Raw genomic sequence first — 21,801 nt, forward strand, 5'->3', positions numbered from 1 at the left:
TAAGACAAAAAATAAGTTTCCTGCATGAAAAGTAATATTTTATTTAAGAAACAAAATGGTGCGTATACGCACCATTGACCAGATTAATGAACAATTCGTTTAGTTCAGCTCTTATATTTTTAATGGAAACATTTTGAATGCAAATGGACTTTGCATTTGATGCATAAATTAACCGTATGGTTTTTGCACACTTTACATCGTCTAATGATTTTTTTTCCATGCCCATTTATTGTATGTTCGATTCTATCAGTCTGTACTTCTATTAGTAGAGCTTCGGATGATGGGCAGCCTTTGTTTGAATGGGTAACTTGTACTCTTTCACCAGATGGATTGTTCTTGGATTCAGATTTTAATTGTGCAATAGCTATATAAGATCTATAGTCTATAAGTGATATTTTTGAGCCTGTTGAAATTCTATGTAGCTTACAGAAATTTACTATAATGCTATCAATGATGTTTGTAAATCCATTTCTTACCATTTCTTACCTTGAATCTTGAGGCAGTATTTAACTATGGCATTGTCATGTAGGTCTACACCTCTCCTATGCTTATTGTAATCTGACATAAGACTGAGTTGTGAAATCACAACTTCTTTTCTTGAGCTGCAATGACTCAAGGGATAAAGCCTTGCTCGAATCCCTGTGATGGCTGGTTGATACGAATCCTCATCCGGCTTGCACTGACCGTAAAATATCCTCAGTTGTAGATGGATCATGGGTAAGAGTCTCTTTGCAGTCGGGCTAAGTGTGGGTGATTCTTGTGGTTTTCCTCTCCATGTAAAGCAAAATGCGGGTTAGTTCCATCAAAAAGTTCTCCACGAAGTCAAATTCCTCCCAATGTTTGATCCAGAAATTCCCTTGTCATCTGGATTGGGTACAAAGTTACAAGGCTGCTTAGATGAACATTAGAAGTTGTAAACCCAAAAATTGGGTCGGCTGTTCAAGGACGGTTATATAAACTCAGTTGAGTGGTAGTGGTACAAATAAATGGTTTAACTTTCAAAGCAAACAAACAATAATGAGAGATTGAAATCGGTATTTTGTGTAGCCACCATGCACCGCAATAAGTGCTGCTACACAACGTGACATGGAGTCAAGCAAATTTTGAATGTCTTTCTGAAGAAGAGCATTCCGTATTGTTTGTATGCGTACCCAAAGTTCGTCCGTAGAAACAACCGGACGAGGATCACAAGCGAGACGCCGACCAATGAAATCCCACACATGTTCAATCGGCGACATATCCGGGGAACACGCAGGCCAAGGAAGAAGCTGTACTTGCTGCGATTCAAGGAAGGATTGAACAGTCCTAGCAATATGAGGGAAGGCATTGTCCTGTTGAAATACAGCTCCTGGCAAGGCTTGAAGGAAGGGAACAGCTTAGGGCTGTAGAACTTCACTGATGTACCGGTTTCTGTTCAGATTACCCGCAATTTGTAGCAATTGAGATCGTCTATGATATGCTATGACACCCCAGATCTTAACTCCGGATGTTTGTTCACTGTGGAGTTCGATAATGCACCCCGGAAGGTGGTGTTCACCGGCATAACGTCTGACACGAATGCGGCCATCATGGTACTACAAGTTAAAGAGGGATTCATCAGAAAACACGACACGCCACCAATCAGCATGCCAGTCCCTATGCTGATTGGCCCATTGTGGCCGCAGGCGACAACGGTTTAGCGTGAGGGGGATCCTTGCGCGCAGTACACGCTGCAGCAGGCATCTTCAAATTGATGAAGCACACAATGAAACACCTGTAGCTATGGACCACTGTGTTGCCAGGTGTCTATCATCGCGAGCTGACGTGACATTTCGGGATCCACTCCCAGATTTCCGAGTTGTCTGACACTCGTCCGTCCACTGCTTCCAAACACACATTACTGTGCTGCTAGTACGCTGTATACAAGTGGCTACTGCACGATAAGACAATCCAGCTTCACGAAGGCCAATGATTCTCCCCCGTTTAAACTTTGCAAGTTGTTAAAATCTCGCTCTCTTTCGTCGAAGAGGCATAAGTAACGACTGAGCTAACGTTTACCACTAGCAGATAACCATCATCGACAACCATACACGCCTCACTACAGCCGTCTATTCGGATCCATCCTCCATTCAGAGGGCGCTGCTCAGCATACGCATGTGCAGGGCTGATTGTGCTCCGGAAAAAATCTGGATTTCCAGATTTTTCGCTAGCCGTGATCCGGAAGTTTCCGGAGATCGAAGATTCTTACGTTTCAAAAAATCATTGATCCCAAAAGTTTCCGGAAATCAAATTTTCAAAGGCGGAACTTAAAAACACAGTTTATTTTATTTGTTTGTAAGTGAGAGCCAGATAAGCTTATATTCAAGATTGATATTCATTTTTTATCAGTATATATAGTTGTTATAATCATAAACTCAAGAAAGACATACTTGTAAATTTCAATTACTTCTCCAGGTCATCATAGGTATATGTAAATGGTATAGGTATGTGTAAAATTTTAAATATATTTTAAATAAAATTTTTTTTTTACTCAAGAAATTTTCCGGAATTTTGACAATCACCCCTGCATGCTCTACGGGTCTGAAATTCTAATAATTTGCATATCATGCTCTACTTTGCATTTTATGAAAATTTCAGCTCACTCGCGCAAGTCCTTCATGGTGTCGCAATTTTCACAAACATGAGTTTATATATATAAAAAATTAATTAAGAAACTTCTTTTCTCTCTATGCGACTGTATTGTTTGGCATTTACAAGGAGCAAAATGGTACCATTAGTAACAATTGTTACCACAGCATTGTCGTTCCATTTTATTGCACGTGTCTCTGTAGCCTTGCTGAATGCAATATCGTAGGAACCACGATATTTTCCTTTTTCCCCCCTTCATATGTGTGTAGTCATCCAATATACAACCAGCTATGAGATTTTCGCTAGCTGTGCCAGATGGGAAGAAGCCCTTTACTTTCAAAATTTCAAACAAACTACAGGAAGAGAAAAAGTTATCGAAATAAATTTTTCCATCTCAGGTTTTGAAACAATGCTAAGTAACTTCAGAACAATGCTTGTTCCTAATGGTATATTTTGTTCAACACTGTTAGCCTCAGCACAATAAAACTTTGATAAATTAAAAACTTACAAATAAGACTAATAAAACTCTGAATATACAATAGAACTCTGAAACCTTGCATAAAAAGTGGGTTTTCAAATTTTGCCTATTTCTCATGCATTCGGCCAATGGTGCGTTAACGCACCATTAAATTTGAATGAAATTTTTTTAATATATTTTGATATTTGTTTTATTTTAATTTTATTTTCTGAACTTACAACTTTAACCCATTATAAAAACATATAATAAATCTCAAGTGGAATAATAATACAATTTTAAAAAATTGACTTTTTCAACAACCATTTGAAGTTTAAAAACTAACTGAAAATTTCTCAACAGAAATTATGTACTCCAATTGAATTACTAATATTTTATAGATGTCTTTAGAACCCTTGAAGACAACAGAAAAATAAATGAAAAATATTCGCCACGGTGTTAATAAAGAACTATTTATGTGTGTTTATGCACCTTTGGCCAAAAATGGATTAATTTGATTTTATCTAAATAATTTACTGTGTTTTTTATATAATTAATTGACATATTTACAATATTTTTCATATTGTTAATTTGTTAATTTGCATATACATAAGGTTAATGTACATATTGTTAATTTGGAAGCGAAGTTCTTATCCTATGACTTGCAACTTTTTGTATGTAGTTTGATCAAATAAATGTTGTAATTTCGTTCAGATACACCATTTTGAGATATGCTCTGCATCTGCAAAATTCAACTAAAAATTAAAAGTTTTTCTTTAAAAAGCTCTGAAAAATTTTACTGCATGAAGAATAGCAGAGTCAATGCATCTATTATGAATGACAAATTATGCTTAATATAAATAATAAAAGTCAATAAATAATAATTATTGCATATCTAATAATCAATGCTATCTTACTTTAAATTAAGAAATGATGCATTTTATTAATTTTCATAATAACTCTTCAAAATTGCACTGAATTAGGCCGTCTACAAGTTTGCGCAATTCAAACACAAAACAATAGCAAATGCATTATGTCAATGAATCCTAATTTTAATTGTGCCAATTTTATGTTAAAGCTATTAAGTACCTAAAATAGTTACATTATAGTAAATTAATGAAAAGAATTTTACTATATCTTATATAGTGCAATATTGTACTATATAAAACAATTGCGATCACATCATATATTTTATTTTGATTCAAAATACCTAAATATTATTAAATCAAATAACTAAACAGCTAAAAACCTTTCAAATACTCTTTAAAAAATAGTAATAAAAATTTAAAAACTTGTTTTGCACAAAACTGAATCATAAAATAATCGAGAATGCATTTTGTCTTTTATAATTAATTTATAATATCACAATCATAAATAATTCAAATGATTAAACAGCTGAAAATAAACTTTAAATGTAGAATCAATGAAGGATATTGATTTTTCTTTAAATCAGCTGTCAAAGTAAATAAAAATAAAAAACATTAAAAAAAACAGGAAACAAGCAGATTTCCTAAAATACAAAAACAGCATTTCACATATTTTCCCTTTATCCATGTGCTAATCATGTTGTATCAGTCTGCTTGTAAGTCTTTAGATTTTGAAAACTTATATTTCTCAGCATAAAAATAATGAAGCTAACTTTCAGCTGAAAGTGTGAATTAACTTGACCTTCAAGATAGTCTAAGCATTTCACCCCACTCATTCCTTTTAAAGAGTGACTTTTCCTCTTTTCTTCACACCTGCAGCAGAAGAAAGAGAAAGAGGGGAGGGGGAATTGTATTTCTGTTGACCCGCTCTTTTTTGAGCTGTTGTTACATTTTTGCCATCTCTTTTTCACCTACAGTGTTAATTCTTTAGATTATTATTGATCTTAAAGTATAAAAATATGTCACAGCTGAAGATGAAAATGGGAAGAGTGTTAATGAAATTTTTGAGAATCAATTCAACAAAAGAAAACACTTTCAAGCTTTTATGGAGAGAGAAAAATTGTGAGATACGTCACACATAAAAATTAGAGTTTTAAATCATAATTGCTGCAGTGTATCTCAGGGAAATTATTGTAATTTTTTTTTTCCTAAGTCAGCTTGTGTACAATTTCCCTAATAAAGTTCTTTCAGAATTAAGTTTCTAATATGTTAAAAGAAAAAAAAACTTATGTATAAATATTTGTTCACCTTCTTCTACCTCTAAAAATGCCTGCATTATCAAATTAGGAAAAGCTGGTATAAATGTCCATATCTCTTATTGAAATAATTGCTGTAGTAGGGTGCTGCAGCAAACCTTAGCATGTAGGAAATGGTGTTCTATATGCTGATGTTTGCTCTATTCATTGCAATTAGATTTAACTGTTTTTATTAAATATTGGTTTAAAAGTAAGAACTTTTATCCTTTATGGAATAACTATTTTTCTATTTTAGTCCCTTAAATAAATAAAATATTTGTTTAATGGCATAATATCGGTTTAAATATGTGACTATTGTCTGAGTCATAAAATATGTCGCAAAGTACAAGGATATGTTATATCCTGGGACAATTTGCAATTTTTACAAATTCATATTTTTCATTATTTATGCTGGATGCATTACAAAGAAAATGTGTGTGAATTTAAATATTTTTAGACAATAACTCTGGCATCATTGTCAGAGTCAAAAATTAAAATTTGAAAATTGTCCTAAGGTTTCAACATTCTCTTTTTATTTGTAATACTTATAATATGTAGCTTTACATTTTTAATAGAGCATTTAAAAATTTTAGTATTTCATTATTTTGTCTTGTAAATTGAATCAAATTGATGTATTTTAGCTATATTGCCTTGGAACATTGTTGTCAATGCAGATATCTTTTGTTGGATTTCAACCTGTACAATCAAGTGAACATATGGCTGTAAGTATGTTTGTAGAATATCAAATAAGTGGATAAAATAGTTTTTAAAATGATAACATAGTGAAAAGGGGCTATTTTAGTTGAATTAGAATTATGCATTTTCATTAATTCATATTTAATAACATTAATTAAAATTGACTAGCAGCATTAGCATGTATTACTATAGTTGCTGTTAAAATATATTGATATGCTAAATAATTCATATAAATTGCCATTTTATTCTTACCTGATTTGTGGTTTCTACTTAAACTTAACTTAAACTTAATTCAAACTTAAAATATTTCACATTTTCTTTTGAAAGCAATAAAAATGATGTAAAAATAGTATAGTCTTTTGTTTTAATGTTTTTTACTTCAAATATTAAAACCAGTATTAGGATGCAGGGTTCCCAAAAGGTCAAGGAGAACAGGGAAAACCTGGAATTGTGAGGGAAATATTTTAACTCCAAAAGTCAGGGAAAGTTGCAATTTTTTTTGCAAAAACCTGGAATATTCCTATATCATACCTGGAAAATAACCAGTCTTAAAATTGTTGTAACATTAATCAGTTATTGAGATTCGAGTTGAATAATTCTGACATGTATTGCAATTATTTGTTGTAAAAATTTCAGATTTTAGTCAAACTGAAATATTTCCTTCCTCATTTAATAATATTTTTTTGCACAGAAAATTTAATATTTCACATTACAAGTAAAAGAATCAAAGTTTTCTGATGGAAATATGGTCTCAATTTTCATTGAAATTTACCTGGTATACCTGAAAAGTCAGGAATTTTTTTTTCCTTCTGAAATTGAGTGGGAACACTGAGGATGTTCTTTAGAAATTTAATGTAGCTAGATGCAGGGGGGCACAACCTTTTTTGGTCAATGGGCCACAAAAACTGAGAAGAGACAATGCTGATATTATAGTGTAGCATTATGATTTTAAAAATGGAGTTTAAAATGTATTGCTTTTTCCAGACTTGCATAAATGACAAATAGCAATTTGTTGCAGCGAATTGCAACATAGCATTGCCCACTTAGAAATTTGTTGTATGACTTATACATGATGAGTATATATTCGGAATAGGAAAAAAAAGAAATTTTAAGTGAAAAAAAAATTAACATGGTTTAATTAATTACCTTACATAATTTTAAGTTTTTGTTACAAACATTGTTAAGAGCAAAAGAAATCAGTTCTCATTTTATAATCATTCAGAGCTGGGGACACAAGGGGAGGTGCCACTAAAACACTTTCAATAGTGAGTCACATCCACTTAGCACTATTTTTAAGTGGATTATCTACAACCTGGAATTCAGTGTTTTCAAGAACAAAATATTACAATTTTCCCACCTATCTTATTGTGATGGTTGGAACTGAATTTTGGACACTTTTTTTACATTGATTGAGTTTATTGGAGGCAATATATGAAACAGAAAGGAAATTTTCATCTGTCATTCTGCTTCTTATCAGATTTAAATAAAATGAATATCTTTCTGCAAGCAATTGATGGACTCTGGTAAGTGGTTTATACCCTTTTTGTTGCCACCTCATTTTTGTGAAATTTGTTTGAAAATTATGGATTGTTTAAAACTCTATATTGATTCAAACCACAGGATGAGTTTTGAACCAAAAAGCTGAAAATGGAAATATCAAAATTTTATATGCGTGTATGTAGGAAGAAAAAAGTGCATGTAGGAAGCATTATCCACAGAATGTTATCTACATCTTAATAAACATATCAATGCTAAATTTTATTTAAATTGTGCGAATGTGATTCTCAGTGTGATTTTTAAATCACGCGAATATGAATCTCGATATTTATTTTTAAAATCATATAAATACCAATCTCGATATTTAATTTTAAAATTGTGTAAAATAGGAATTCAAATTTATAATTTTTGAGTCACTTGGACAAGAATCACAATAGTGGCTTTTCCTGTATCGCGACGTGCAATTTTAAATAATGTGAACACATATTGGTATGTGTGATTTTAAATCATGTGACTGTAATTTTAAATTGTGTTTGCATATGTAGGCAAAAGTGTAAAAACAAATAATTTTTCCTCGGGAATTTGAAAAAGGTGAACTTTGTTTTGAAAAGGAGTATTTTTTTTATTAAATTGAAAAATGATTATCAAAAAGCTCCCGATGCATTTTAAGCATTCGTTTATATTATACATAGTTCGTTTATATATACTGCATCTTGTCTTACATTTATTGACATTTATGATCAAAATATATATGTGCTTGCAAATATTGCAGAACAAGTTGCAACATTTTTTTCAGCTCATGAAACTTTTCAGGTAAGGAATTATAAAATTGATAGAGCTTCCTTTTCTTGTGTTCATTTTTCAACAGCTGAACTTTCCAAATCAACCAATGCTAACTGGAAATTATCACTCACTGTTTTTAAATCCACATTTAAAATGGAAAAAACAAATTGAGCTTTATTTTGCTCTTTCAAAATCAACAAAGTGCTTGCCAAATGCATTGATAAGAATCTGTACTTGATTCTCTTACTGCATTTTCACATGAGGAAATTTTTCTTACATTCTCTGGCAGGTGCGGAAATGGGCACCTTTTTTGAGCTGCTTCTTGAATAGGTAGTTATATTATTCACTAACAGAAATAAAAATTAATCTTTTCTCTGTAATTTGGTATTTAGGTAATTTAAATAACCAGTTGTATTAGTTAAAAAAGCTAAATCAGTTCTTTTAATTGCTTAGTTTTTTTCCTGTTACACAAATAAGAGATGATTTGATCAAAAAGTTTGATGAAACGTTTTAGTGAAGTTCCGTGGCTCAGCCACCTTACTCCTCTGTAATGAAGAATGTCTTCAAACTCACTTAAAAATTCTTTGAACTCTCTGTGTTTTAATGCACAACTACACACAAATTTGATGGCTTCCTTAACACGTTTCATCAAATCATGAAACCGGTGCTTTTTATTTCTTAATGATTCTTAGTGAATAAGGCAATGAAATTGTTTTAATTCATGCCCATGTCCAAGTTGTCCTTTTAACAAGGAAACCATTCCATTATTCACTCCCATCATAGCATGAACACCATCCTTAGTTATGCTGACATATTTATCTTTATCATTGTAACACAATCCTGTCAAGATCAGGAGAATTTCACTTACAGTTGTTTGATTTACACCAAGAAATTCGTCAGTAATGGAAAATTGATCAGAAATTCCTTAAACGTGCACCAGTAAGTGGGCGACTGATTTACAGTCTGGATTCATCAAAAGCAAGAGAAAAAAATGAAATTGCGAGGCCTCAGATTTAAGTTGCTCCTTAATTCCATCCCCTTTTTTGTATAGTCATTCTTATTAAGACTCAAGTTCTTAAACTTTTTTAAGCAGTAAACAATCTTTATTAAAATCACCATCAGTAAACAGTTGGCCCTGGTTAGCAATCAATTGGGGTGTGCCAAGACTCACTTTCACACAGGAATCTAACTTAGATGATTGTTTCTGAAAATAATTCACTTGATTTGATTAAGAATTTTGATTTTTTTGGGAGCCCTTGTGCCCTTTGGTTGATCAAAATTACTCTTATTTTGTTTCATAGCGATGACGCAAGTTATATTCTTTTGCCATTGTCATGTCATTCTTTTGCTATGTCATTTTGCCACTACTAGTACACAGTAAGCATATGACTTCTCCATCATTATTAATGAAACAATATTTTTCAGTCCATGCATCTTGAAATTTCTGATTTTTATTATCACCTTTCCTTTATTTAACAAACAAATTAAGTTTGGCCAAAGACGTAAGTAAGTAAAACAACGAAGTAAAAAAAAAACTTCTAAAAAATGTTATTCTAGGTATCATCAAAAAAGAAGATGCTAATAGTCTGCCTGGTGAGGGAGAGACTTGACTAATGATGGTAGGGAGAGAGGACTATGTTCTCAAAGTAGCTGTGGGTCTTTTTCTGTTCTCTGATCTGTCAATGTCTGAGAGTGAGTGAACAATTGGGTTATGATGTAAATAAAATTTTTGGAAGAAGTTCTTAGAAAAGTAGCGGAAGAATTCTTTTAAAGTGGGGATATCAATGTATTATATTGTAGTGACACAACTACTGGAGCAGGCTGATTTGTTTGATGGTTTGGAGCTCTCTGTTACGGGTTACAAAGAATTTAGAAAGCAAAGCGCCTGTTGTCAAAAGCAGTATCAAGTGATTCTTAGAAATTAAGAATCGTGGGGACTCAAGCTTATTTATGTTAATAAGGACTATCTCCTCCACTGTTTTCCCAGGTGTCTTTTATACTTTTTTCCCCTTCCTCAACCAGTTTTAGTGGTGTAATCCATGTGGTAAAAAAAGAGAACTGTCTAGAATGAAATATTTTCCATTCAAGGAAGAAAAAAATGAATGTTTTGAAATTTTTTCAAATTATTTTTTTAGAAGAATCAAAATTTTAATGAAGTAGTGACGGGGCCATTTCCAAAGGCCCTGCATGCCACAAATTGTCCCTGGCTTGGTGGAAAATTCATTCAAAATTTTATTTATTTATGTGCCGTTATTCAGAAATAAAGTTCAACTCCAAGAATGGTAGCATCTAACTATGTAAGAAGTGTACGATTACACTAAATTCTGAAATATTTGTCCAATATGTTGACAAAAAATAGAATACATATTTTATTAGCTTATGTATGTTGAAATTTCATTTAAAACAGTGATTAATTAATGAATTTTGATCATCCTTTGTATTTCGTTTCTGTATATATGCTACTTTTACTTGTAATATTAATTTGAATCATTTAAGAATTTATTGCATGATAGCTATTGTTAATGCTATTATTATTATTTCTTTTTTAAGTGAAGATAATTTTTTTTGTACTAGGCTTTAGGAGTTTTTGGCTTGTGTCAGCTTCATGCATTTGCAGATTATGTGAAATCTCGGCTGAGTTATGAAAATTACCGTGTTTTAATTCAAGCTGTGTATACTATTGCTGCTGTTGCATTTATAGCTGTAGCAACAGTTCTAACTTTCACTGGAAGTATCCTTTTTGTTGTAACTTATTATAACGTTATTTTCTTTTTCTGTTCATTATTCTTAAAAACTAAATGTTAACCTATAATGTAAAACTAAGGAAATGTTGAACAGCTATATTTAAAAATAATTGTGTGTTCATTTTAATGTCATTTAAACAAAAATACTTCTAAGAATTTGCTATTTGTTTTGGGTTTAACACTTTAACTGTGGACACAAAATTAAGTTTCAGGTAGGAATCTGGTTCCTTGTTACTATAAATTTGTCTAATTAGTTAAAAAGATAAAGCATTTAATGGTATTTTCTTGCATTAGTTCTCTGGTGAAATGAACTGATAACTAGAAGATAATTTATTGAAAATTAAATATTTTAAAGGCTGATTCTCTATTTTTATCATTTTTATAATCTTTCTCTTGTGTTAAATTTTTACTATGAACCTAAAATAAAAAAAAGCTTGTTAAGATTCTTTTTTTCATTTTCTGGGGATAGTGAAAAACATTTACAATTAGCTTAACCCTACAATTTCATTTTTTCATTGCTATTAAATAGACTTATAATTTTTCAAAATTCTCTGCATCAGATCTAAAGAGTTGTTTCTTAATAATTTGAAGTATATTATAAATTGCTTTTTTTTTTTTTAAATCATGTTTTGTAACTATTTGTAAAATATGTATAAGAATTTTGGAAAGAAAAAATATGATGTTTTTAGTAAGCTGTAAGTAAGTTTTTTTTCCTTCCTAAAATCATTTATTAGTTTTATAATTGCAGGGTTGCCAACTTTTTACACTTTTGAGGAAAATTTCTTCTACTAGTTGCTGAGTTTATGTTTTAATGGATTATTCTTTCTCTGCAAAATATTTTGTAAAAATTTCATAGCAGTTGACAGACTTGTAATTGAGTTCTCTTGTGGTAAGTTTTAAATATTGTACAATAACAGAACTGAGAACAATATTCAACAGATACCATACTTGATGCTTTCAGATTGCATGTTTGATAAGAAAGTTTCATTTTCGTTACTTAATCCATCCTGTGGAAAATCGATATTTATTTCCATGAAAATAATGAATATATTATTCCATACTCTGGAATGTTTACACCAGTAATTACTGACTTGTTTCATGGAAAGAAACAATACAGCTGTGTACAGTCCGTATGGTGGACATACCTTGCTTTGGTAATTGCCATCTCGTCTACTACTGGTTTTCTTATAATTGTCTGTAACAGTTATTTTTAAAAGCTATTGTGATTGGCTGATGCTATTTTCTGATGCACTTTTGTAATTTCTGGCTGGCAACATCTCGGGGATAAAGCTCACCAAAGAGCATTTTAAACACAAAACTTTTCAAGCTGGTTAAATAACTTCTAAGATATTGTGATCCAACACCATAGGTTAAGAAAAGGAAAATCTGCTGTAAGTAGTCTTGACTGTTCTAAACATCAGTACTGTTCAAATTTTGACTGTTCTTAATATAAGTACTGTTTGCAACTCTTGTTACAAATTCGATTTGAGAACTATTTGTTGCATAATTGTAAAATGATGAAAATTAAAGTGTAATGTTGTAAGTATTTCATCTTACCTTAAGCGATAAAAAATTACAATTATCTATAATTAGAAATTTATCTATGTTCAGAAATTGCTTGAATATTTTTGTTTTGCTTTTCAACATAAAAGTTGTGAGTTTCTGTTTTAATTTTGTATTGTCCATTTTGTTTGATGTTATCCCTTTCAATCTTGTGTTATTTGTTATGACCGACATTGTTTTTTAAACATGTTATTGATTTTACCTGACATCAACTATAAATGTTCTTATTTCTAATTTTTGTGCTTTAAGCTATTTTTTGACTGTTCAACAAAATTTTTTATTAATTTTGTAATGAATCGCTTAAAATTTCACAAGTATCTATAAATTTTGATAAGCTAATCTTTAGTTGTAATATTTCTTTTTGTTAAAATTTTGAACTATTTAGTTGTCTTAACCTACTTTAGAAATTTCTCCTTGGACCGGAAGATTTTACTCTCTTTTGGACCCTTCTTATGCAAAGAACAACATTCCGATTATTGCATCCGTCTCAGAACATCAACCAACATCTTGGTCAAGTTTTTATTTTGATCTTCAATTTCTAGTATTTATGTTTCCCGGTTAGTGCTGTTAATTTATTTATTTTTAATTTTGCTTTGGATAAAGAATATATAATAATAATTATTAAAATCATGCTATTACCACCTATCGCTTGAAAATTATGTACGTTTCGATTCCTCATCAGAACTAGTAATAAGCATGTATTAGATTTAGAGCTCATTTAAGAAATATTTATAATTTTCATAATATTTTGCTATACATATATGAAGTGAAAGGTAAAGGTAATATTAAACTATTTTATAAGTGAAAAAAAAAATCGCAGCAGATAACATTTAAAATCTGAGGTTTTTAAATTTAAATAAATTATTTCCTCAAATATTTTAAAAAGCTTCAATTAATTTATTATAAATAATTTCTGTAAAAAAAATAATTTTTTTAAAATTGTTTTTTTTACAAAACTTTTATTTATTTCATACATTATTTATATTTATCATTAGTTATAATTTATCTTTATGTAACTAAATAACTTTAGAATTACAGCCTCGTAATCTTATAATTATGAGGGAAACAAAAGGCAAGGTAATTCCAGAGTGTAGTTTAATGTTATACTCACTGTTTGGAGGTCTCTTTAGAATTAAATTTATCACTTTTTATATTACATGTAAGGAAATATGTAAAAATTTCTCATGGTCAGCCCAGTGGCAATGGACCTATTGTGGGCTACGGGGATCATGGTCTTTAAGGTTCTACAATTTCATGACTAATTGTGTGATTGTGGCTATAGTCAGCATTGCCCTCAATTTTCCTTTATTTCCCAAACAAGCTGGTGTCCATCAATCTGAATCTAGGTGGTCTTAGCACCACAACTGAGGATCAAACCCCAGTCTTTCACAATGGCAGCTTTAAGGACCGAGCTTTTACAACTTTATAAACCATTTATCACTGGGAATATTTTATATTAACTTTGTACATTGCATCAATTACTTACATAACTGCCAAATTTTATGTGTTCTGTTCACATTTTTGTTTCTTTCTTTATTAATTTCTTGACATCTAAATAGTGGAAAAAGTTTTCCTTTCACTAAATTCAATTGTCATTTATGAAGCCAATCTAAACTTAAATATAGCCTAATTTTGTACTTAAGTAGCCATAAAAATTATAGTCTCGAACTAGATTTGTGAGAAACCTGACTGCAAATAGTGTATCAACTTTTAAAATTATCCTTTCTTGAAGTAAGCCAGTATATATTAAGCACTCTTTACTTTTTTGAACTAATACATAAATTAATTTTATGTTTTTTTTTATAGTTGGATTGTACTATTGCTTCTCAAAATTGACAGATGCTAATATTTTCATAATATTATATGGTGTGACAAGTATTTATTTTGCTGTAAGTGTTTTATTTTTAAAAAAAGTAAATTTCTATTCCAATAATAATGCATAATATTTAGCTGTGCACTTTAGTTTTAAATATGTGTTGTGTATATTCATTTAAGTGTTCTATCTGTTGTTTTATTAGAAAAAAAAACATAAATTGTAGTTAAAGGCAAGAAGGTTCTTTGGGCAATGGCGTAAGTCTTATGTTTTTCATTTTATGATCTATCTATTTGTTTGCATAGCTATTAGAAATAAAGAAAGGACTTCAAAATTTTACAAGTTTAATATTATGTATGAAAAAAATAGAAATTATTATGTTGCAGTTGATATTTTTATTGGAGTTGATTATTCCATTAATGAATATTCTAAATCTGGTGAGAAAGACTACTTTTTATAATTATTGAAGAGATATTCCATTTCATTGCAATGGTGGAAGAAATTCATATTAGTTTATTAGGATTTTGAATAAAACTATACATAGGTCCTTTTGAAAAATTTTTATAGCTTCTAGTTTCAAGCATGTGATAATTTGACAATTTTATTGAGAAAAAAAAAAGAATTTTATTGAGAAATAACTTTAATAATTTAAGAAGGCTCGGAAATATGCTATGCTTATTGTGGCATGATAATAGATTTTATAAAAATGTTTCAGATTGCAAGAAAAACAGTTTCAAATGTTTTTTTTTAAAAAAAGTATTTCAATATCTTAAATTTGCAATATTAATATAGCTAAAACAATCTTATGGTTGAGTAATAAAAGTTAAGTTTTTTTGTTTTTTTTTTGTTTTTTTGTTTACAGCAAACATTAAAAAAAACACTTATGTGTTAGTATTATTTTAAATAGTAAATTTATGCTTAATATTAATAAAATTAAGTGTATACCTATATAGAATTAAGTAGTAAAAGCAACTTTTACTTTAACTTGTTTGACTAATGTTTTTCAATATTATATGTTCCTTTTTGCATGCATGAAAATAACAGGCGTTATTTATCTTCGTACAAAAAGATTTAAAAAAAAAGAAAATTTGAGTTCTAAAGAGAAAAAAAACTTGATTGAGAAAGAAAGAAAAAAATTCAGATAATTTCTTCTTCCAGCAATCACACGTCTGTTTTATCTTAAATTTTCATTTGGAACATTAATTGTTGCCGTGTTTTTTTTTTCTTTTTTTATGTTGTGGTGAATTAAAGAAAGATGCCATTCAAAAAGAAATTTTTAAACCAGTGGATTACAATATTTTATTTATTTTTTTTGCCCTTAAAAATAATCTAGTTTGTATATATCGCACAAAAAAAATTTTGCCCTGCTTTTTATTTTGAACCACTAGGTCTGTAAGTATCTTTCACAAACCATAAAGATTGTCCCTGGAAAAAAATTTCATAAAAGATTATTTGGTGTAAAAATGTTTCTAATTTTTCCTTGGTTTTCCTTCACAATAGCTTTTATTATTCAAATCTAAAAATCCCAAGATTAAAGTAATGTTTGTCTCATAAGATCTTTATTATTGAAATATGATTACCTGTAATTATAAAAATACTGAGTGTCTTATGTTTTTTTAGGGAGTTATGGTCCGATTAATGCTGGTTTTAGCACCTGTTATGTGTATTCTTTCTGGTATTGGAATTTCTTCAGTTCTCACCATCTATTGTAAACAATTAGAAATTACACCAGATAAAAAATCTAAGAGGTTTGGAAGTAATTATTTTAAGAAAAATGAGGTAATTTTCGGAAATTGCATTTTTTAAATTCATGTGTGTATGAGTATATATTTGTAAATTTGCTTAAGACCAGTTTTTAATACATAACTTCACTGTTTCAGATTGCTTATTCCTTTATTTTCATCATGTCATTTTTCTTAACTGCATACATGATCCATTGTACATGGGTAACTTCTGAAGCATATTCATCTCCTTCAATAGTTCTTTCTGCGCGAAGTCATGATGGTTCCAGAATTATATTTGATGATTTTCGAGAAGCATATTATTGGTTGAGGCATAACACTCCTGAAGTATGTTTAAAACTTTTAAAAAAGATTATAAAAGTACTTAGAATTAATTTTAAAAATTACTTCAAAACTTTGGAAATTTTCTTGATCTTCTAATATAAACAAGCAGTTGTACATATTATAATAAGGTGTTTGTTTGCCAATTAAAATAAGTTTGATGACAGGTTTGGTTTTTTAATATACAAGTAAACTTGATCAAATTTAGCAAATTTAAATGCCATATAAATCAATCCTCACAGTGCAGTTATTTTGTTAACATTTTTTTTAACAGTAGTACAACATTTTAACTTCATCAAGGTTTTAAAATTTACAACGAGCTTTTATATGGTTTGCTTTGGGTTAGTTTACTGAAGAGTTGGGTACAATGAATCGTCAAGGTAATTCAAATGAATTGAATTAGTACACTTAGGTAATTTGAATCGGGGATTTGGAATCACTAAAGTGAATCATTTACTGGTTCAAATCAGAATTTAAAATCAAGAAACTCTTGTTGATTCAAACATTAATAGATTTCTCATCGGACAAAAAAAGTGATACATTATCATTGAAGAGGAAATTAAATACAGAGATACCATAGCTTTAAAAATTCTATTTTGTAAATAAATTCATTGATTTTCTTGAATGTAGGAAATGATATTTAAATAAGTTGTTTTAGTATTTGTTGATTTACGGTACTCGATTAAAGGAATATTACGATTAAATATTAGGCGTGTCTATAACATATTTTTTATAAAAGTTTAATAAATGTATTAGCTTAATTATGTACTTCATTGTTTTTTACATCATTATGTATTTGTTTAAAATAATTCAAATAAAATATTTATTAACTATTAATTAATTTAAATATTTTTTTCCAAAAAAGCATGTTCTATTAGCTGAAACAATTGTATTTAACTTTTAAATTAAATAACATTTTTAAGACATTTAAAAGGAATAATAAAATATGTGTGTTGCTAAGAGTTAAAGGAGCAGCAAGTTTTTTAAAGAACAAGAAGTTAACTTTACCCCTCTTCCCAACATTCAATTTTATGCTGCAAACCCTATGTAAGTTATTGTGTCTTTTTTGCTTATACACCTGAAATTCCTTTGTTGTAAACATCTCAGTCCTCAAGAACATTAAATTTCAAGAAGTACAACAATAAGCAAATTATAATACAATAATTTGATTGAATTTCTGTGTTTTATTTTATTTCTCCATTTTATTCTATATGTGATTATCTCTTATTTCTTTATTATATTTAAATTTCTGGAAATTTGGGAAAGGAATAATGTTTACTTATATCATTTTTCATTTCACTTAAAATTAAAAATGATTTTAAGCTATACTTATTATATTTCTCATTGCTTGTGGTAGCAGTTTTTACTTAAAAATTTTTAATCATTAACAATTTAGGTACTTTCTTTAATTAGTACTATCTGCATCATACTGTTTTGAAAATTTAAGTAATTATTAAATAGAATTGTTTGCACTTACACTACTCAACCTGGGATGAAAAAGGAATGATTTTCAGCCTTACTGAACATGGCTCAAAATCATTCCCATTGCAGTTCGTGTAGAGTATGTTTAGAGTTTGTTCCAATACCAATTATATTTTTATAATATACACTGGTGTGTAAAACTTAAGCAACAAGTGGTTTTTCAGCCACAGCTTCCCAACAAAGTATAAGATAGCCATGAAATTACAGTATAATATGCACGTAATTCAGTAGAAAGATTATTTGTATGCAAATTTTGGAAATAAAACGTCGTAGGTGATATAAGTGTACGTAAACCTTGTGAGTCGGCGCGCAGGTGAAAGCTGTGATAAAAGGATGAAGAGCACCGTAGTTAAAGACATCCGCTGTAAGTGCAAGTGATTTGTTTTGTGAAACATGTCTTTAAGAATTCATTTAGAGGACTTTATTCGAGGAAGAATGCTTGGGAAGCTTGAGGAGGGGCGTAGTGTGACCAGTGTCGCCGAAGAGTTCAGGATCAACAAAAGTGTTGTTTCTCATGCTTCGAATGCCTTTAAAACTACTGGTACAGCTGTTCGGAAGGTTGGTGGTGGCCCGTCCAAGGAAAACAACACCAAGAGATGACCGTTACATTGTCCTCCAGGCGAAAAAAAACCGTTTTCAGTCAGTGAGCGCCATATCTCAGCAACTGTGCACAACCACAGGACGACAAGTATCAAGATTTACAGTGTTCAGACGCCTCCACAAAGGTGCCTTATTTGCTAGACGTCCTGAACGCTGCATACCTTTAAAAGTTAGCCATCGGCAGCACTGTTTAGAGTGGTGCAGAGAGCATGAAACCTGGACACCTCAACAATGGAGTCGCGTCCTCTTCACAGATGAGAGTCGTTTTAGTGCTACAAGCGATTCTCAACGTCAGTTGATCTGGAGAGAGGTTGGAGCTCGATTTCATCCCAATAACATCGCGGAAAGAGATCGTTACGGTGGTCCTGGAGTTGTCGTCTGGGGTGGCATTATGTTGAACGGGCGGACTGAGCTTCAGATCTTCGACCGAGGTTCTGTAACTGGAGACCGCTACTGCAATGAGGTAATCCTACCCCATGTGCGTCTGTTCCGAGGGGCCATTGGACCAGACTTCATTTTTATGGATGACAATGCCCGGCCACACCGTACTGCTAATGTTCAAGAGCTACTGGAAAGTGAAGATATCACACGAATGGATTGGCCAGCTTACTCTCCAGATCTAAATCCCATAGAGCATGTGTGGGATGCATTAGGGAGACGTCTTGCGACACGACAGTATCCTCCTGGTAACACCCATCAGCTGAAAGATGCGTTAAAGGAGGAATGGAGACGTTTACCCCAAGAACTCCTGGATAATCTGGTGCTTAGCATGGAGAGACGATGCCAAGCAACAATTACAGTAAGGGGAGGGCATATCCCATACTAGGGAACATCTGCCAGTTGTACTTACGCTTCTTCAGGCAATCATGTGTAACGCCACTATATGTCAAATAAAGCCTTTTTTTGTTCCATACCCTACTTTAAGCTTTATATTCATTTCTGCGCCATTATTCTTTTACCATCGTTTAAGTACAAAATAATGTACATCATATTCAAATTTCATGTCAATCAGATGATTTCTTGTAGAGTTATGACAAAAAGCGCACTCGTTGCTTAAGTTTTGCACACCAGTGTATTTAATGCTAAATGGTGAAATACTTTTAATTTGGGGTAATTTTTCAAAAATGCCAAAATGCTAAATTTTAATAACTGAAATAAAAATAGAAAAATAAAATAAAAGCAAAGCAAAGAATAAATTTGTGTGAAATTCTTTGAACATAATTTAATAAAATGCAGGCACTTTTGCTGAATGTATTTACACAGAATGCTTAGAGAATGAGAAGTTATCTTCTTCCTTATCCCCAAAATTAGCAGGGCTAAACAATGTCCATGAAATTCATGACCCGGAAGAAGTTGGCTACCAAAAGTGGGTTATTTAGTATGTCCCTTTTGTCATGAGAAGTTATAGTAAAGTTTTATGTTTACATAGTGAAACGGTATGTAGATATGAACAATATATAATTCTAAAAAAGAAAAACATTATTTCTATTTAAGTATACTTAAGTAAAAGAAAGTCATTCAGAGTCGTGAACTTATTCAAATGAAGTGATCATGATTCAAACCAATTGAATTTGAAAATCAATTAAATTTGTTGCTAAATGAAATGTAACAAACAAAAAAGTAACAATTTCACATTTTAAATTCTAGCTGAAATTGAAGTTAAGTACTGAGTCAATGATTTGAATTATCAGTTTGAAACTGATTTGAGTCAAGTGATTCTAATCCTGATGATTCAAATCATCTAATCCATTGAGTAATTCAAAACATTGATTTGAAAAATAAAATGTGAAATTTTCATTTTTAACTACAAATTTATTGGTTACTCTTTAAACAAATGTAAAGGGACTGTCAAATGATAAAATTATTTTATTTGTGTTTAGGATGCAAAAGTAATGTCATGGTGGGATTATGGTTATCAAATTACTGCAATGGCTAACCGTACTATCCTTGTTGATAATAATACTTGGAATAATACACATATCTCTAGAGTTGGCCAAGCTATGGCTTCTACTGAAGAAAAAGCTTATGAAATAATGAGAGAACTGGATGTCAATTATGTTCTTGTTATTTTTGGTGGACTTACTGGATATTCTTCTGATGGTAAGATAATTTTCTATAATTTTTAACAACAAAAAAATTAGAGATTCTATTCTAAAGGTCTGATCTTTTTAAAGAAAATCTTGAGATATGTTTTATTATCAATTGTATAATAGACATATTAGTATTCTCTTAATTATTCTACTGAGCTTTAACTGCTAGATTATTTGCCAATATTTTGCTTAGTTGTTTTCAATTATTGGCTGTCTTTTTTTAAAAATTTTGTTAAAATTTAAAATAATAGATTACTTAATTTGTTTTTAAAAATTAGCAGGGGAATTACTAACCATAATCATTAATTTAGTGTTCAGAGTTCTGTACATACTTTTTTATTATAAATATAGGTAAATGCGCTTTAGAAAAGTTATGTTTAGAAAACACTTGTCTCTGTGCTTTAACCTTTTAAATGCATAATACACATAAGCATTTAGTGATGTAACAATGAAGAAAAACTTGTTCATGAAAGTAATCAAGTCAAATACAAAACTCAGTTTGTGGGTTCTAGAAAAAGTAATTTGCATGTGTAAAATATTGCAATTTGATTTAAAACTTATTTTTTAGATATAAATAAATTTTTGTGGATGGTTCGAATTGGAGGAAGCACAGATAGAGGAAAGCACATAAAAGAAAATGATTACTATACCTCGTCAGGAGAGTTTCGTATTGATAAAGAAGGCTCTCCAACACTATTGAACTGTTTGATGTACAAAATGTGTTATTATAGATTTGGGTCTGTTTATACTGAAGCAGGTAAGTTTATTTACAGTTACTAGAAAAATAGCAGAGTTTTACTTGATTTTTCATTAATTTTTGAAACATTCTCAATTTTTTTTAATAAGAGTCGGGATGTCTTCTGCTCTTGAAAATCATGAAAGTCTACTATTTTTAAACAAAATCAAAAAAAAATTTTCTTTTCAAGTGCTGCCAGAAGTGATAACCTAATTTTGATTTTCGGATGTTGTCATAACATTGTAACCTTCGTTAAGTGGACACTTTTGGGACCAAATAAATTATCTGCTTATGGAGTTACCCATTTACTGGAAGCCTACACTAATAACACTATTAAAAATATTGGAATTTGACAAACTACTTGGAAATGGCTAAAGCACTTTTGAAAACCTGTATGTATTTTCATGTGCAGAATACACTTTTTTAATACATTTTGTTTAAATATCAGGCACATAATCTTAATTGAAGAGCTTATCCAAAAGGCTAACAAACAGTGTTTTTGAAAAAACAAA

At 30.4% G+C, this 21,801-nt stretch overlaps 1 protein-coding gene across 3 annotated transcripts in view; it reads left to right on the forward strand.

The window, feature by feature from the left end:
* Nucleotides 1–21,801, forward strand: part of LOC107437643 (dolichyl-diphosphooligosaccharide--protein glycosyltransferase subunit STT3A) — a 36,425-nt gene that overhangs the window by 10,007 nt on the left and 4,617 nt on the right. For all 3 annotated transcript variants that reach the window (XM_016049722.4, XM_071187892.1, XM_043040075.2), the window contains exons 7-14: nt 5,864–5,944; nt 10,773–10,929; nt 12,910–13,062; nt 14,312–14,394; nt 15,939–16,097; nt 16,199–16,387; nt 20,344–20,563; nt 21,122–21,310. In XM_016049722.4, coding sequence (XP_015905208.1) covers nt 5,864–5,944; nt 10,773–10,929; nt 12,910–13,062; nt 14,312–14,394; nt 15,939–16,097; nt 16,199–16,387; nt 20,344–20,563; nt 21,122–21,310 — 1,231 coding nt within the window. The remainder of the gene's footprint in view (nt 1–5,863; nt 5,945–10,772; nt 10,930–12,909; nt 13,063–14,311; nt 14,395–15,938; nt 16,098–16,198; nt 16,388–20,343; nt 20,564–21,121; nt 21,311–21,801) is intronic.

The sequence above is a fragment of the Parasteatoda tepidariorum genome, chromosome X1, assembly GCF_043381705.1.
Source record: "Parasteatoda tepidariorum isolate YZ-2023 chromosome X1, CAS_Ptep_4.0, whole genome shotgun sequence".
Classification (NCBI taxonomy): Eukaryota; Metazoa; Arthropoda; class Arachnida; order Araneae; family Theridiidae; genus Parasteatoda; species Parasteatoda tepidariorum.